Genomic DNA, 18,166 nt, shown 5'->3' with positions numbered 1-18,166 from the left:
GCAGAAATATAGAACATAACTAAAGGGTTCACAAACTTTCAAGCTCCACTGTATCACTAAAAACTAGCTCCCAAATGGAAGAATCAGATTGCAATGTTATTTGGAAGAAAGATAAAGAGTACCAGGAACAATAAATGTGTACAAGTTTAGACTGATATGAAAAAAATGTAAAGTTACACATACATAAGTAATATGTAACGAATGTGTAACAAGTGCAATATACAACCAGCCAGACATTTCTTCGTTTTTGCAGTCGTAGAGGTCAGGGTAGGGTTGCAGTAGGGTTGAAGTGCTAATTGTCCTTCCACTGGCATTGCACACACTTTCTCTTGAGACAACAGCGCTATGTGGACGAGCATTGTCCTGTTAAAGGCATTTAACGTGCAGTATATTAATAATGCAACCAGTGGTCCTAGCACACTTTAAACCAGGGGTTGGCAATAGGCAAGCATTAAACATCTGGCTCGTGAGATTGTTTGAAAAATAATGAAAGAAAATGAAAAAATAAATAAATAAAACCCTTCTCTGGCGAGCTTTTGTTTACAAACCTCCCCTGTCTCTCTGTTGCGCTCATCGTGACTTTAGTTTTCGCACATTCTCGTTCCTTATAACGCCGTTTTTTTCCCAGCCGTGTCCCAATTCACTAGCTGGGGCACCTGCGTGAGGGGCGGCGTGTTTATTTATTTAATTATTTTTCCTTTTCTTTCTTTTTGGGTTTACCTGCTTTGAATTCAACTGTTCTGCAACTAGTAGCTCTCTGGGCTCGAGAGCTACTAGTCTTGCCACATACTTGTGTTTATATAGTGTATAACAAATGATTCACTCCAACCATTTTGAAGCTACAGTGTATATTTTGTAAGTAAAGAATTTAAGTATGTTGGTACAAATGGACTATTGTTACTTGAGGGCGTAAACTCTTATAGACTAATATACATTGCTCTTTGAGTGTAATGACCTTAATATGGAAGTTACACTTTATGGACAAAAGTACTGGGACACCTGCTCACATTCATTCATTGTTAACTTGTTTCTATTGTCCAGAGAAAACTTTATACTAGAATTTGGATCATTGATGTGAGGTTGTTTCTCTTTTTCTCTCTTTCTCTCTCTCTATTTCCATCCCTCTCTCGTTTCTTTCTAAACTGCTTCTTTCGAGGCTCACACATCTAATTAATTTTCCGGCTATTTGAGGAGTGTTTTTTTTCCTTCAGCAAAAACGTGTCACAGCCTTTTCATTAATTTGAGGGCTGCTTTTCGGATGTACACACTGTCCTCGTTTGTTGTGGGCCCGCAGGGATGCTGCCTCTATGTCACACACACACACACACACCAAAACACTCATATCATAAAATACAGCATCATTGTTAATTCTCATAAATCAGCACTGCCTCATCCAACAGACCCACAGTTCAGCTGAAGATCAGTTCATTTACAGTGATACTTTTTATACACTAAAAAGCCAAAAGCATTGGGATAGCAGTATGGCTTATATGTAGGATGTCATGGGACATAACAGTAGTTCCCACTAGTATGTATACACCGCCTGGCCAAAAAAAAGTCTCAACCAAAAAGAAAGGTCAAATACTCTAATATTCTGTTGGACCGTCTTTAGCTTTGATTTGCTGTGTCATTGTTTCGATAAGCCTCTGCAATGTCACAAGATTTATTTCAATCCAGTGTTGCATTCATTTTTCACCATTTTTCTCTGTTGTTCCTTTTCTCTCTCTCTCTCTCTCTCTCTCTCTTATTCGTGCATCTTACACCGCTGTCTTTCTTTCTATCTCTCTTACTTACCCCATTTTTTCTCCATTTATCATTTTTCTCTTCTTATCCTTCTCTCTATTTCTTCCTTTTCTCTCTCTCTATCTATCTGCATCTATTTTCTCTCTTCCCTTATCCCCTTTTCTCTCTTCTCTTTCCCCATCTCTCCCCCACTTTCCTTCTCTTTTACACATCTTTTCTCAATTTATTTGTCTAACTCTCATGTCATTTTCTCACTTCCCTTTGTCCTATCCATTTAGATTCTCCTCACCCATTCTCTTTTCCTGTCACTTCCTCTGTCTTCTATTCACTTTCTTTTTCTCTACCTTTCTTTCTCACAAACTTCTTTATCTTTCTTCCTCTCCCTCACTCATTTTCTTTTTGTCTCCGTTTCATTTTTTACCTCATTTTTTCTTTCACTCTCATACCAATTTCTCTTTATCCATCTCTCATCCATTTTCTCTCCTTCCCTTTTCTATTTTCATCTTATCCATTCTATCTCTTCTTACATAATTCTCTCTCTTTATTTTCCTTCTTACTTCACTCTCTTTTTTTCTTTCTCTCTCACCCATTTTTCTGTCATTCATTCTTCATTCCTCTACTTTTTTTCTCAAACAAACTTTCTTTCTTTCTCTCTCATACCAAATTATTTTGATCCTTTTTATCCATTTTCTTTTCATTCTGTCTCTCCTTAAATACTACTTTCTCTTTATTTTACCTCTCACTTCATTATCTCTCTCTCTCTCTCCCTCTCTTTGGACCTCTTTTTCTCTTCTTTTCTCTCTCACAAACTTCTTTCTATTTCTTTCTCTCCATTACCCATTTTCTTTTTCTCTCTGTTGCTTTCTTTCACATCTCCTTTCTTTCTCTCTTATACCAATTTCTTGTTATGCCTCTCATTAATTTTCTCTCCTTCTCTATTCTACCTTCTTCTTATCCATTGTATGTCTTCTTTTACTCTTCTCTCTCTATTTTTGTCTTTCTCCTCTCTCTTTTCTCTTTCATTCATTCTCTTTTTCTCTACTTTTTTCTCCCCATTTCTCTTTACCTCTCTCTCACATTCATTCTCTCTTTTTTCCCTCCTACACCACTCTCTCTCTTTCTTTCTCTCTCACTTACCCATTTCTCTTCCCTCTCTCTCTCATTCATTTTCATTTTCTCTTATACAAACTTATTTATATTTCTTTCTCTCCCCATAGTCTTTTTTTCTTACATTTCCTTCTCTTTCCCTCTCTTTATCCTTCTCTCATTCATTTTCTCTCCTTCCCTTTTCTATGTTCTTCTTATCCATTCTATCTTTCCTCACATCGTTCTCTTTATTTATTTTCTCTCTCTCTACTCTCTTTCTTTCTTTCTTTCTCACCTATTTCTCTGTCTGTATCCCTCTCTCACTCATTTTCTCTTCTTCCCTTTTCTATCTACTTCTTATCCATTCTATCTTTCCTCACATCGTTCTCTTTATTTATTTTCTCTCTCTCTACTCTCTTTCTTTCTTTCTCACCTATTTCTCTGTCTGTATCCCTCTCTCACTCATTTTCTCTTCTTCCCTTTTCTATCTACTTCTTATCCATTCTATCTTTCCTCACATCGTTCTCTTTATTTATTTTCTCTCTCTCTACTCTCTTTCTTTCTTTCTTTCTCACCTATTTCTCTGTCTGTATCCCTCTCTCACTCATTTTCTCTTCTTCCCTTTTCTATCTACTTCTTATCCATTCTATCTCTCCTCACATTACCCCCCCCCCCCTCTCCCCCTCTCCCCCCTCTCTCTCTCTCTCTCCGTGTCTCCTCGCGGGACCCGTCCGGCTCCCCCCGTTACCCACACTCCCCCGCGCCAGGGCAACATGGAGGAGCGCAGGCTCTGCGGGAGAGCGCTTTTAGGGCTGTGAGGAGAGCGGCGCGCGGGGGAGGGCGCGAGGGACCGACCGAGCGAGCGGGACGGAGAGCGTGAGGAGGAGAGCGGCGGGAAGGCCAGCGGGAGCGCGAGCGGCGGCCATGCGCTGGTAAGTTGCACCGGTGGTGTGTGTGTGTGCTTGCGCGCGGGGGCTTCGGGACGGCGCGGCGGCGCGAGACAACAAAGCGTTAGCGTTAGCCGGTTAGCATCGGGCTGTGAGCGCAGCGCTGCTGCAGCGCCGCGGGGACTTTAGTTCGGCGGGGAGAGATGAGTTAGGGAGGCGGTTCTGTTCTGTTTTTAGTTATTTACACTTTATTTACTTATCTCGGGCGCGCGGGCTGCTTTCTGCGTTATTTTTTCGTCTTTATTGCGAATGTGTTGTGTAGCGCGTGCTCTGTGTCGCGCTCGGACGCACGCACTCGCATTCTCTCCTTCTCTCTCTCTTTCATTCTACCTCTCTTTTCTGTTTCTTTCTCTTCTTCTGCATTTTTTCACTCTTCTACTATACCCCCCATTTTTTCTCTCGTTTCTTAATCTTCCTCAATCTCTCTCCTCTCTTCTCTCTCTCCATCTCTCTTCTCGTCTTCCATTCTCTCTTTCTCTCTCTCTCTCTCTCTCTCTCTCTCTCTCTCTCCATGCATTGCTATCGCAGCTCTGTTTAATTGCCGTGCGTTGCTGCTTCATAGCAGCTAGCTAACAGATTAGCATGGCTGACCAGGGCCTCTGCATTGTGTTGTTATTAGCATAGCACAGCACTGCAGTAATAATAGCTGCATTAATATCAGTATCCAGTGCTGCTGGTGCACGCGCTCCATGTCTGCTGCTGGAGAAAGTTCTGGTTCGGACTGACGGACGGGCTAGCACGGTTTGTGCCTAATGCATCCATCCACATGAGCTCCACAACCAGCAGCAGCAGTAGGTTAACCTAGGTTAGCTATTTACATACCAGCTGCATCAGCCTGCGCCGCACACAATGCACAAAGAGCCAGAGCCTCGTGAAGTCAGCTCCCCTTATTGTGCTTTAAGACCCAAATCTGCTCAATCACAGCTGCTGCTGCTCACTCTGGAGTCTGGATTTAGTTCAGATGGGCTTTACTAGACTGTACCGTACCTCCTTCCTCCTTCAGGCTGTGATGCATGGTAGGTAATTTGCTTGGTTTATTGCTGGTGACTAAGGATGAGTAGCTGGGTGCATGGATGGATTGAGTTGTGGATGGATAGATGGTTTTTAGGTAGTGAGTCATATTGTTCCTTCAGTTTTAATTTCAGAACCTGCTGTTCAGTAACTTCTATAAATGACTGACTATCTTGTGTAAATTGATCAGTAGAAATGAGGCAATACCTTCAATAAATAATTCAGTACATACATTAAAAAATGTGGCGTCTAACTTGAATGAATAAGGTTCTTTTTACATATTATGTAGTATCTACTATGGATAATTCATTGTCTTCTTAAGATGATTGCATATATGATTTTAGATCTACTATATATGATTCCATATCTGCTAAATTGTGTGGTATCTACTACTGATGATTTAGTGTCTTGAATAAATGATTCCATGTCCACCATATACGAGTCTGTAACTACTATATATGACTCAATATCTGCTAAATTATGTGGTATTTACTATGAATTGATTCATTGTCTTCAAAAATTATTCCATATTTACAATATAAGATTCTGTATCTGCTTAATTATGTGCCATCTTCTATGCATGATTCATATTCACTATATTTGTTTGCGTATCTGCCAAATTATGCAGTATCTACTATGAATGGTTTAGCATCTACTAAACATTTTGCGGTATGAACTACAAATGATTTATCTACTGTAAATGAGTTATTAGCTACTATAAATGATTTGGTATCGAATGGAAATTGTTGGTTATGTAGTAGAAGTTATTCAGTATCAAATATAAATTAATTTTCACCTCTAGGACCTGCTTTTCAGTAGCTTCTATGAATTGGATTAGTGTCTACAGTAAATGATTCAGTAACTACTAACTTGTACAGTGTACTGTAGGTGATTGCAAATGATGACCAGATGGTTGTTGGGTTGAGGAATAATGTTCAATATGTACCTATTTTTAAGAACTTTGATAGCTGCCAACTTCTAAAATTGAGGTATTATTATTTTATATAATTCAGTGTCCAGTGTAAATGAGGTGATATCTATAAAAAAAATATCCTTAGTCAGTCAAGTATCTACTAACATTGAGGTATATACTATAAATTATTCAGAATGTACTAAAGAATCTACTAAAGTATCTGCTATGAAAGTGTAAGTATAAATATATCAGTATATTTGGTTCTGTGTGCTGTAAACTTTGTGATATTTGCCACAAATTGGTGTATTTTGTGTGCACTACAATTGATTCAGTAATTACTATGAAACTAACTTGTAATGTTTGTGGAGTGTAGGGGTGGGACAGTATATCAATATTGCGATATATTGTATGTTTTTATTTGTATCGTATTAATTTGTGAAGTCAAATATTGATAATTTAATTGATACATAGGTGCTCTAAACTCCTTAAAACTCACCCCTCAATTTTACTTACTAGTTATTGCTTCATTACTGCCATCCTTCAGGTGGTTCTTTTGGTAGGTTTATTGCAGGACACAGAAGATGATGCTGTTACGTTTGTGATCGGTTGGGTGAACTTGTTACAATACAAACATAATTCCTGTTGTTCCATTGACATAACTGCTATGAAATGTTGTAAAGTTGCTTTTGATACTGTTCAGTTTGAAACGGGATGTGTGAAAGTTTATTTTAAGTTGATATTTGATTATATTTGTTTAATTTTCACTTGCGCTTAATATTTTTACCAGTGAGTATCAACATTGGTTTAAGAACTACATCAAAAAAAAGGCTTGATTAAATTAATTCATTATTTTCCTCCAGTGTCCAACCCTACAGTTTCTCCTAAAATCAGTAGATTTGTTTGATCCAATAGCAGAGGGAACACGAACACACAGATCCTAACGAATCCTGAAACATAGAACCCACATTTTGTTTAGTTTATATACTGAATAAATAACATACATTATTCCTGTGTTTTTCTAAGTTGTATTGGTATGTTTTGTTGTCCATTTAGTGTGATGATCTGTTCGTAAGCGTAAGAGTTTGTATCCAGTAAGCTTTTAGCCTTTCTCTGCTCCTTTCACTGGGTTTGGCTTTCTTGAATCTTACCAGTTAAAAACAATAAGCTGGTAATTTTCTTTCTGGTGAGCATTTGTCTCCAATATGGTTGAGCTAGGCTTGTTGTTGAAGGAGCAGACAATGGGAAGAAATGGTAAAATGGTAGCATTAGCTTTTAGCCTAGTGCAGAGCCCTGTTTATTCTTCCCACTTTTTGTGGTGTTCTGTTCTGTATTGAATTTGTGTGTTACGCTATTGTTACAGATGCAACAGCACTATTAAGATTGTGGCAGTCTGACCGTTTGCAGTCAGAGCAGGCAGATATAAGGATAAACCAGTAGATAACACACTAGGCTTGGTTGTATTTGTACTGGTGAGAATGTCTGAACTCTAAAGCCTTTGGAGTAAGACTAAATAATTCAGCGTGATTGACCAGTCAATCTTAAGAAGCGCTATCCGTGCACATCAGCGACTGTTCGTCTGACTTGTGCATGTGCAGCCAAATCCCTAGTGTCAAATGAATAGCAAGGCTTTGTATTAACACCTAGACCAACATTCTTAAAAATACAGGTGCTACAAAGGGTTCTTTGAATGATGCCATAGAAGAACCACTTTTGGTTCCATAGAAAAGATTGGGGCGCATTAACCAGTGTCTTCCCAAAAATCTCCTTCAGTTTGCTCTTAAGAAAAATCAGACTATGGATGTGTTTTTACACCACAGAATATTTGTAATGTTTATAGAGGTCAGCATTGTTAATATTTAAGCGTATTATTGTAAATAAGCTATGTATGCAACAATATACAGTAATTTTGAAACATCTCAAGGCAGGGCTGCACAATATATATCCATACGTTTTCAAAAAAGTCCTGTTGGGAGAAAAAAAATATGGATGGGAATAAAGAAATACAGAAATCCATTTAGAAAGAATTTACATAAGGTTATAGAAATAACACATTTGGTGACAAATCAGGATGGGAATTAGGAAATCCAGAAATCCATTTAGAAGAAAATTACATAAGGCCATAATAAGGTCACATTTGGTGAAAAATCACTATGTATCTTTATTCCCATCCATATTTTTGGAGACCTATGGAGAAGGACTTCAGTGGGATTCTTTAGCCTGTTGTACAAAGTTGTATTATAAATGTAGGCTGAACATCTATGTTTGTGTTGATAACACCTCCTTAATCCCTAATGTTAAAAAAAAGAACACCAGCCAGTTTTCTCTGTGCATCTGATCTCCAGTGCATGGCCTGGTTTCCTGTGGCCAAGAACAAGATTTACCTCAGTTAAGCTGTTAAGTATTTTATGTCTTGCCCTATAGTTCATGTTACCATCATACTGCCCAACCTAAGTCTATTTCATTACCAGTAATTCACCCAGATTCTAATTATTTATGAAGTAGTTGTAATTTAACAAAAAGTATCAAAAATAAAGTAATAAAAAATATACCAAAACATAAAAATAAAGTGCAGCATATTTAGTGTTTGCATATAAACTGCAAAAGAAAAAATTATCACAATATGCTGTTTGTTTATTGTGTCAAACAAATTAGTGTTATTATTACATACAATACTATTGTTTTCTAACCCAAACTTCTGGAATGCACAGATGTGAGAATTCGTGATTAATTCTGATATTTTATTGTTAAATTCTGTTTATTTATTTTATATATTTTTATTTAGTTTGCCATCTTATAACCTTGACTTCCATTAAAAAGTTAAGATTGTTTATTTTTTCTTCTTCTGTAAAGTTGACCTACTGTTGACATACAGTAAATCGTCTGCAGTGTTATAACTTCAACAGAAAAATAATAATGTTCTGATATTTTAGGACAGGAGCCCAAATATGAGCTATAAAGGAAAGTTAAAATCTAAGGATGCACAGAAAAAAATGTCTTATTTAATCTTGGTAGTTTTTTTTTATGTTTTAAATAAAAAAAATCGTATTGGTAATTAATTAATTAATATCATGCCATGCATTTCCCTGGTCAAAAATAATAATAAAAAAAAAATCTTTTATAGGCGTCTTATTAATTTCTGTCATAAGTTCAAAACCAGTCTTAGAAGAATCATCCTATACGTACTTAAACCATCATTCTATAAATTATACTTGTTATTTCCTGTGCAAAAGTGTATAGGTAGAGTTGTTGATGTTGAAATGTGTCATGATTAACTAAACATGACATTCACTTAAAAAAAAATCGAGCCAATAGGAGGCCATTGTTTCTGCTGTTGCGTGAACTTGCTTGACCTCTAAACCCCTTAAAGCTTGACGGGCCATGCTTCATTTCTTTCTTCCCCTCTTCTAAGTATGAAACTGACAAGATTAGCAGCAGTTTCATAAACCCTAAATCAGACACCTGTGCTAAATGTAACCGTTACCAAAACATTCAGAATGGTTTCTGCATTAGTACTAATGACCATAGAAAATCAGCATGTGAAAGTTAATTTGTTTTCTGTTCTTATTTTCTTATGCAGTGATTATAAGGATGATGATAGTGATACTGATATATTATGTAAGTTTAGGTTGCAGGTTATTGTGTGGTGTGTAATCCTCCCACATTCTTAAAGTAGGCTAGACTGTTTAAAGGAGCAGCTGAAGTGTGTGAGTATAAGCATGTGAGCGGCTCCCTCTCTGTCTGGCTGACCCACCAGCCTGTGTGATTAATGCAGCTAAGCACTTAATGGTTGGATCAAAGAGCGTGCGGCTGCCGTCCCTGAGGACCAGCGTGGCCCTGTCGCACAATCTGTGCTCTCAATGAAACACACACACGTTCCTGTGCGTCCTTAAAGTAATTTTAGTAGGTTTTATTTTGAAGGGTCCTTGTGTCTCAAAAGTGGCAACTTACTGTGTTGAAATTAATCATTATTGGCCTCTCTTACACTACAGGGCTGAACAGCTCTCAGAACAGTTAGCTACTTGTACTTGGACCACCAAACCGCTTGGCGGGAGGTCTTAAATACACAGAGACTCGCTGATTGGCTCCACATTTGATTGGAGATCTAGGCTCTATTTATTTTTCAGTACAGAAAATGAAGGTTACCAAATCTTGGTCTGTGGTGCACATGCTAGCAGTTCTAAATTTCTCATTTATCTAGTCAGCTTCTTTCAACGGATTAGCATGACAGCTTGCTAACTCTGTGACATCAGACTGGGAAAGTGAGAACGGGACACCTCCAACCCGAACCTGACTTAGCAACCGTTAATACTGTACAACTCTGGACAAAAATACAAGGCCACTTAAAATTATGAGTGTCTTTCATTTTACCAAATTAAAAACCTCTGGAACATAATCAAGAAGAAGATGGACGATCACAAGCCATCAAACCAAGCTGAACTGCTTGAATTGTTGCACCAGGAGTGGAATAAAGTTATCCAAAAGCAGTGTGTAAGACTGGTGGAGGACAAATATTGATTTCTGAACTCTTAAAACTTTGAATATAAACCTGTTTTCTTTCCATTATTTGAGGTCAATAAGCTCTGCATCTTTTTGTCATGTCAGCCAATTTCCATTTGCTGCAAATAAATTCTGTTAACAATATTTTTATTTGGAATTTGGAAGAAATGTTGTCTAGATTATAGAATAAAACAGCAATGTTCATTTAATTCAAACATATACTAATAAATAGCAAGATAAGAGAAACTGATTCAAAAACTGAAGTGGTCTCTTAATTATTTCCAGAGCTGTATGTAATATAAATAGTCAATCCCCACAGGTTAAATATGATGTGCTGCTGACTAATACTGAAGTAAGATTTATTCATACACTTTATTTTTAGTAACAGCTTATATAAGGAGATTTTACGCTGATAAAATTACTGTTTTATAGTGTGTTTAACATCTTATAATCCAATTTGTCTCTACTTCCTCATCATTCAGCTCTCAGTGCCATTAAAGTTGTACAGTCAAGTGGTGTGTGTGTTTGTGTGTGTTTGTGTGTGTTTGTGTTTTTGTGTGTTTTTGTGTGTTTTTGTGTGTTTTTGTGTGTGTGTGTGTGTGTGTGTGTGTGTGTGTGTGTGTGTGTGTGTGTGTGTGTGTGTGTGTGTGTGTGTGCGAGTGTGCGTGCGCGTGCGTTGTGGTGCACACTAGGGCTGCCACGATTAGTCGACTAGTCACGATTATGTCGACTATTAAAATAGTCGACGACTAATTTAATAGTCGATTGGTCGTTTGTTTGTTTTTTTCTTTGTTTTTCTCTCCAAACTGCTGCGACTGCCTTTCTGTCCTGGACGCACATGCGCAGTAGTGGAAACCGGGGTAGGTAGTGGACGACATCTCAGGACATTATACAGACAGGCTCTGGTTTCATGGCTACCCCGCTACAGAACTCAAAAGTGTGGGATCACCAAGAAAATAAAAGTGAAACGCATGCAATGCAATATCTGCAATGAAGAACTTGCCTTCCTCGGCAGCACAACCGCGATGCACGAGCACCTGAAAAGGAGGCATGTTGTGGCTGATTAAATGACGAAGAAGCTAAATTGCTATTTAGCTGCTAAAATTAGCGTAAACAGAGCGTTAACTTAGTACTTAACTTACTCATCTTGATAGCTTTAAAACAGAGGTCACTAATAGGCGGACCACGATCCGGATCCGGACCCAGACGTTGTCACAAATGCCGTCCCAAACCGATAAACTACAGAGAAGGATTTCATTCTGACAGTGGCTTCTGTTTTCAGTGCTTTTCGGTGCAGTAAACTCACAGATCAGTCATGTGTGGTGTAAAATCACCAAACGCTCTCCTCTGCCAATCAGATCTGTGCAGACCGCTGCCCTGTGTACGGTAATGTACACAATATCTGGACAGAGAGACATTTTTTATTAATATACTTTTTTTTCATAATAGTTCAAACAACCTCACGGTTGAGATGTTTCATAAATGCCAGTGCCTTATCCTTATTTTACACAGTTGTTTACACTTTATGCTAAACAGTAAAATAATTGTCTGTTACAACAAGCTGCATATTTCATTAAAGGTTTAATGAACTATGATTTTAATTGTTTTTATTTTTAGTTAGCATATAGCTGAAATCTAATGTTGGTTGTATAATAGCAGCTGCATTCTATTGTGATAAACTGTGTTTTATATTCAATTAACGTATGATCCGATTAGTCGACTAATCATAAAAAATAATCGGTGATTAGTCGACTATAAAAATAATCGTTTGTGGCAGCCCTAATTGTGTGTGCATTAGCGTTAGTCTTCACTCGATTCTGAATGCACACCTCAGTTGTGGTGGGAATCACAATATCACAATACTGTGAATATCAATATACCGTATTTTTCGGACTATAAGGCGCACCGTATTATAAGGCGCACGATGAGTGAACGGTCTATTTTTAGTGTTAGTCCATACACAAGGCGCACTGGATTATAAGGCGCACTAAATGAAACTTTATTTATATCAGTAACAATAACTGAGCAATAAATCCTTCACAATATCTGTGAAAAATAACAACATCTCTGAGCAATAAATCAACAAGCACAGCAAGTAACTTACGTATTACTCCGCGACGCTCCTGACAACGGTAGCCGCAACGCTCCGACAGACCATAATATTATGTTGAAGCACAGCAAGTACGTATTACTCCGCGACGCTCCTGACAACGGTAGCCGCAACGCTCCAACAGACCATAATATTATGTTGAAGCACAGCAAGTACGTATTACTCCGCGAGGCTACTGACAACGGTAGCCGCAACGCTCCGACAGACCATAATATTATGTTGAAGCACAGCAAGTACGTATTACTCCGCGAGGCTACTGACAACGGTAGCCGCAACGCTCCGACAGACCATAATATTATGTTGAAGCACAGCAAGTACGTATTACTCCGCGAGGCTCCTGACAACGGTAGCCGCAACGCTCCGACAGACCATAATATTATGTTGAAGCACAGCAAGTACGTATTACTCCGCGAGGCTCCTGACAACGGTAGCCGCAACGCTCCGACAGACCATAATACTACTTGAAGCACAGCAAGTACCGCATTACTCCGCGAGGCTTCTGACTATAATAGCGTGTTGTGCCGAATTCGGTGAATAAAACGGTTTTAAAACAGAGATAAAGATTGGATAAGTTTCATTTCTGGATGAAGTGATTTCCAGCGCTGTTTGGATATAACTGTGGATTACAGGAGACTGGATTGATGGATTCTCTTTAGTCTGGACGCGTTTTGAAGGTAGGACCTGTGGCTGAGCGCGGGTGTGTGTTCGGGGGGTGGCGGCAGTGACCGGAGGTTACCCCAGGAGAAAAGGAGAGCCTTTTATTACTGGAAACATGCGCTCTGACGCAGCTCTAATTCATGAAACATACATCCTACAGTAAAAGCACAGTTCTGGAATCCGGAGAGCCAGACGGTTCGAATGGTGTATGACATGACCGCATTCGATGAAATATGGACGAACGATAAACGCAAATATGAGAGTTATGAATTATTAAAATCATAACCAAGGCATATTTCGCCCTAAATGTTTATTTTCTGAAAGGATATTCCGCTAAATAGGCTAAATAGCTCAAAAGCAGAGATTCTAAGCTTTAAAATGGTATATTGGATGTCTATATTGAACCTGTAACTGTTCATAACTATTCAGAAACACAGCCAGTTATGAAATATTAAATATTTCTGGCCCGCCGGTGGGCCAGCGCGTGTTAAGAGGTTAACTTTACTTAGAAGTGGGCGCTAAAAAGAAACAGTTTGTGCTATTACCCCAGAACGGGTGGAAAGGAAAGTTTACCGGCACCTTGTTCTGGCCACGGAGCTACAGTGGAAACTAGCTACCCTGAACCACAGCCGAGAGGCAGTACGGCAGTCAAAGGTAACCGCGCGCTAGCCCAAGAGGGGGATCTTTTTCTGGCGTGGGTGAGGAATTCTGCACAACAGAGCGCCGTGTACCACATAAAAATCGAGGTCAGTAAACACAAGCAAAATCCATACACAAGGCGCACTGCATTATAAGGCGCAATGACGATTTTTGGGAAAAAATAAGTATTTTAAGTGCGCCTTATAGCCCGAAAAATACGGTATTGCAAGAGAATTCTGATATTTCATGTCATCTGTGTTACTAAAGAGGATAAAATACACCTAAATAATAAGGAAATATCAGGAGTTGTTGGATTTATTGGTGTCAGTTTCACATAATTTGACAACCAATATGAAACAATGTACAATAAAGTGTATAGCTTAGTTTGGTCATGTCTCTATTTTCATAAAAGCAACTTGAAGTGTGGCATTATTCCAGTGTTGTATAATAGCCCAAAACGGACACAGTAGAACAGTTCTTCTGCTGTCACTATGGGCAAGACGGGTTGCTAAGTCCATATATTGTTTTAAACTGGGAAGCTGTGACGTTCCACTACTGTGGTAAAAATCTCACAATATATCTATCAGTATATCCTTCTCTCCCTACTCTTTAGTGGTTGTTATTTAAAAGAAAAGGTGTGAGATCCTACTGCCAGAACAGAACTTTCTGTGATAGTTTTAAATAGTTTCAAATATGTCATGTAAATATTTCCACAATGCAGACTCTAAACAGACTCTTGTTTTTACCCTCTAACAACTCTCCTCTTTACTGCCGGCCTGGCAAAAATGTCGGTTAATATCGTACTTTTCCAGACTTTTGTTGCCACGTTCCAATTTCTTTTGAGTCGCGCTGCTAAAATGTTCTAAATTGAGAGGGTTTTTTGATAGATTTTTTAAAATTTACTTTCAGTATCTAATATGTGTTTGTATATACTGTTATGAGTAAAATATGGGTTTATTAGATTCACTTACCATTGCATTTTGTTTTTGTTTACATTAATTTATGTTTAACACATCACCTTTTTTTGGAATTGTGTTTTTTCCTATTTCTAAAAAGTTGTTTGCATCTCTTTCTCTCTCTTTTTGTCAGGATGAGAGCGCTGCCCCTGTGTTGAAGACCCCCTTGGTGTCTGTTCCAGTGTAAGAGTCACTCTGCTCTGTGTGGGAGCCTTTACTCGTCACCATGAGCCTCATCCAGGACAAACTCGGCAACGAGTTCCTTCGCTCCGGCGGAGGGATGGACGCTGGATTCGGCCCAGGCATGCTCATGTTCAGCCACCTGCCCCCGGTTACCAGCTTCACCCGCCTGGCCAGCCAGACAGTCATGGCTGAACTGCAACCACACGAGATGATCCTGAAGAAGGAGAGAGACTCGCCAGACTGTGGAGGAGGTGGTGGTGGCGGCGGCGGTGGTGGTGGAGGAGTAGGAGTAGGAGTGGGCTTGGTTGGAGGAGGACTGATGGGTGGAGCTCCTGGTGGAGGCATGATGGGAGGTGTAGGCGACTATGTGCACGCCATGGGCATTAAGCAGGAGAAGGTGTCGGAACATGACTACAGATTACCCATGTACCCGGGGGGTGGGGGCGGATCAGATGGGAGGAGTTCTGGAGAGATGCTGGAGATGTCACTGGGAAACCATCAGAACCTGCTGGTACATGACCTCAGCCTGGGAAACGTAAGTATTTGTTGTGAATATTGATAAGGCACAACATTTTGGCTCTTGAATAGTGAAACATTAATTTAACCACTCAAACAAACATTTAAGCTTTCAGATGAGAAACAGCTAAAGATTACATTTAATCTCTCAAAATACATTTAAAAATCTAAATGTTGTTTAAATGTGAAAAGCACTAATATTTAGTAATTAAATGTGTAATCTGTTGTTTGGGAACTTTTGGAGAGACAGATTAAGTTGAGTGTAAACTGTGTAAGTGAGCCATTTAACCATCTACTATTGCGCTTCTGTCCCGAGCACTTTGTGGTACTTGTACAAATTAACGATTAGTTGACAATTAAATTTGTAGTCGACAAATTTAAATAATCAACATTGTTGATTAGTTTGACTAATCTTTGTAGCCCTAATGTCAAACCCACCTTTTTGTTACAAATATGATCCTTCTATGATCAGATTGCAGGATTTCCTGCAGCAGTATGTAAGGCGAGGCGGCCGCCTTGACAATGCGGAAATGCCTTGGATAATACATTTTCTGGGGGAAACTCTTGATCATGTATCTGGTTTTGAACACTTCAGTGCACTTTCACCAAAAGTACCCTGGAGAAAGTGTTCCCAGTTGATACCAAATTATTTTTTTAGTATGTGACTGTCATAGTGCTGGATCAATATCCTGATTTTTTTTTATATTTTACATCAATTATGATTATTGTATGATCAAAAGTTTTAATTAGAAATGCAAATTAAAAAAAAATAATAATAATCTCAAACTCATTTAAAAATATTAAGGAAAGACTAAGTATTTTTAATCCTAGCAGACCTATCAAAAAATAACGATATGGTTCAGTGTAAATTATTCAGCCTTTTGACTTATTTGGCTGAACAGCAAAAGTGCCTTTTTGGCCAAATCATTTTTTTTGCTGAATATTTGATGCATCTCTAATTTTAAAAGACGACAGACATGCCATTTTTCTTTGGCACAAGTTGGTCAGTCGGTTTGGTGTTTTGCATTCTCCTCCATATTGTTTCCAAGTTGCAAAAGTATTTTTTTTTTTTTTTTTTTTTTTGCAGTACCCTTTTATTAGTGGTGTATACTTGGTTCCAATCAAAACTGGTGCGAATGTGGGCAAGTCTGCTGGATACAGCACCAATGGTCTAAACATGCTACACAGGTCCAGTTCTAGATTTCATTTGATAGAAAAAAAAGAACCGCCTTGAGAAGAGGGCTTTTAGTTTGCTTGAGAATTTAAGTCAGCTCACAGTGTTGGGATCAGCCAAGTTTCAGCAGCACAATTTAAAGTAAAGCACATTTTTGAGGAGATGGTTCAGGACAGGGTTAGTTATTGGTCATTGCTCCACTGATGTGCCTCTCATCTTCTGTCCTCTTATGGAATAAGAAGCTGAAGTGGCCGCATGTTGGCTCTGAAGCTCAGACTCTAACAAAGCAGTAAATCTGAAGATGAGCCGGAGCTGTGAAATATAAACTCCACTTTCTTGGAATAGTGTCATCTAGCTTCCGTTCTGAATGAGGGAATGAGGTAAGCTTGGCTGAAAAGGCAGTGACATGTAGAGGCATGCATACTCACTCAGGCCTCCTGCCTGCATGCTGGGAGCATGGAGCTGTTGACGAGCTCATGAGAGCACTAATTGGATGATTAGCTGTTCATTCTCTGTAAAGATTTTTTTTCCTGATGGCCTCTGCTGCTGAATGAACGGCTGTGAGGAGGAAATGACTCCGGGCTCTGAGACGCAGCACCTGGGTCTCCACGCTGTAGCCTCCGGCAGCTGGCTAACCGGCTAACCGTTTCTGTTCGTAACAGAGTGTCAGTCAGCAGTACGTTTATATGCAAAACTCAGCCTTGAGTCATTCTGTTCTCTGTCTGGTTACACTACATGACTAAACAGACTAAAAAATTACATTTCTAATCATACATTTATCCTAGTTGTGCTATTTTTATCATGTATTTACCTCAGCAGTGCAATTTTAGTCATAATTTTCCCTTAGCAGTGCTATTCTAATTATACATTTTCCTTAGTCTATTTCTTATTGTGAATTTACCTCAACAAGTCTTAATTATACATTTACCTCAACAGTAGGGGTGTAACGGTACAGAAAATGTACGGTTCAGTTTACACCTTGGTATAAACCCCACGGTTCAGTGCGTTTATTGTATGGTTGGTGGAATATAAAATAAAATAAATAAAATTAAAATAAATAAAAGAGGCTTGGCATTCTGTATAGCCTCTCCTTTTATTCGCTTCATAATAATAAGTGAACTTCATTTCAACCATGTCTTGTTTTACTTTTCTTCTGTATGTTTTTTACAAGTTTACAGTAGGCTAAAAAAAAAACCACAATTTGCTTTGAAAATACTTCAGTAATGACTAGGGACCTGCCTGATTTTACGTCTAGATAACCGTGTATTCTGCGTGCGTTTACGCTAACCGAACCGTGACCACTGTACCGTCACAGTTCGTAAAGAATACACATACCATTACACCCTTACTCAATAGTGCAATTCTAATCATAAATAACATCCGTAGTTCTATTCTAATCATACAGTTCCCATAGTAATGTGTTTCTTACCTTGAATTTACCTCACCAGTGCAATAGTAATATACATCTGCCTCAATAGTAAAGCTGCAACTAATGATTATTTTTTTTATTAGCCAATAGCTAAACAATAGATTTAAAAGGCATTTAAAAGTCGATGTTTAAACGTAGAAAAGTACTGATATTTAGTGAGCAAATATGTAATCTGTTGTGTTTGGGCACTTTTGGAAAGACAGATTAAGTTGAGTGTAAACTGTCAGTGAGCCCATTTACCCATCTCCTATTGTGCTTCTGTCCCCAGCACTTGATGTAATACGGTACAATCACAAATTAATGAT

The 18,166-nt window shown here is 38.6% G+C and overlaps 1 protein-coding gene across 2 annotated transcripts in view; it reads left to right on the top strand.

The window, feature by feature from the left end:
* Positions 1 to 3,560: 3,560 nt before the first annotated feature.
* The window catches only part of znf281a (zinc finger protein 281a), a 28,370-nt gene continuing 13,764 nt past the window's right edge, over positions 3,561 to 18,166 (top strand). The window contains exons 1-2 of one of the 2 annotated variants that reach the window (XM_022672904.2): positions 3,561 to 3,761; positions 14,693 to 15,277. In XM_022672904.2, coding sequence (XP_022528625.2) covers positions 14,786 to 15,277 — 492 coding nt within the window. In that variant the 5' untranslated portion in view covers positions 3,561 to 3,761; positions 14,693 to 14,785. Of the gene's footprint in view, positions 3,762 to 4,278; positions 4,793 to 14,692; positions 15,278 to 18,166 lie in introns of those variants that run through there. The other variant, XM_022672911.2, reaches the window with a different exon arrangement.

The sequence above is a fragment of the Astyanax mexicanus genome, chromosome 19 (assembly GCF_023375975.1).
Source record: "Astyanax mexicanus isolate ESR-SI-001 chromosome 19, AstMex3_surface, whole genome shotgun sequence".
NCBI lineage: Eukaryota > Metazoa > Chordata > Actinopteri > Characiformes > Acestrorhamphidae > Astyanax > Astyanax mexicanus.
This window is presented reverse-complemented; position numbering and strand designations above follow the sequence as displayed.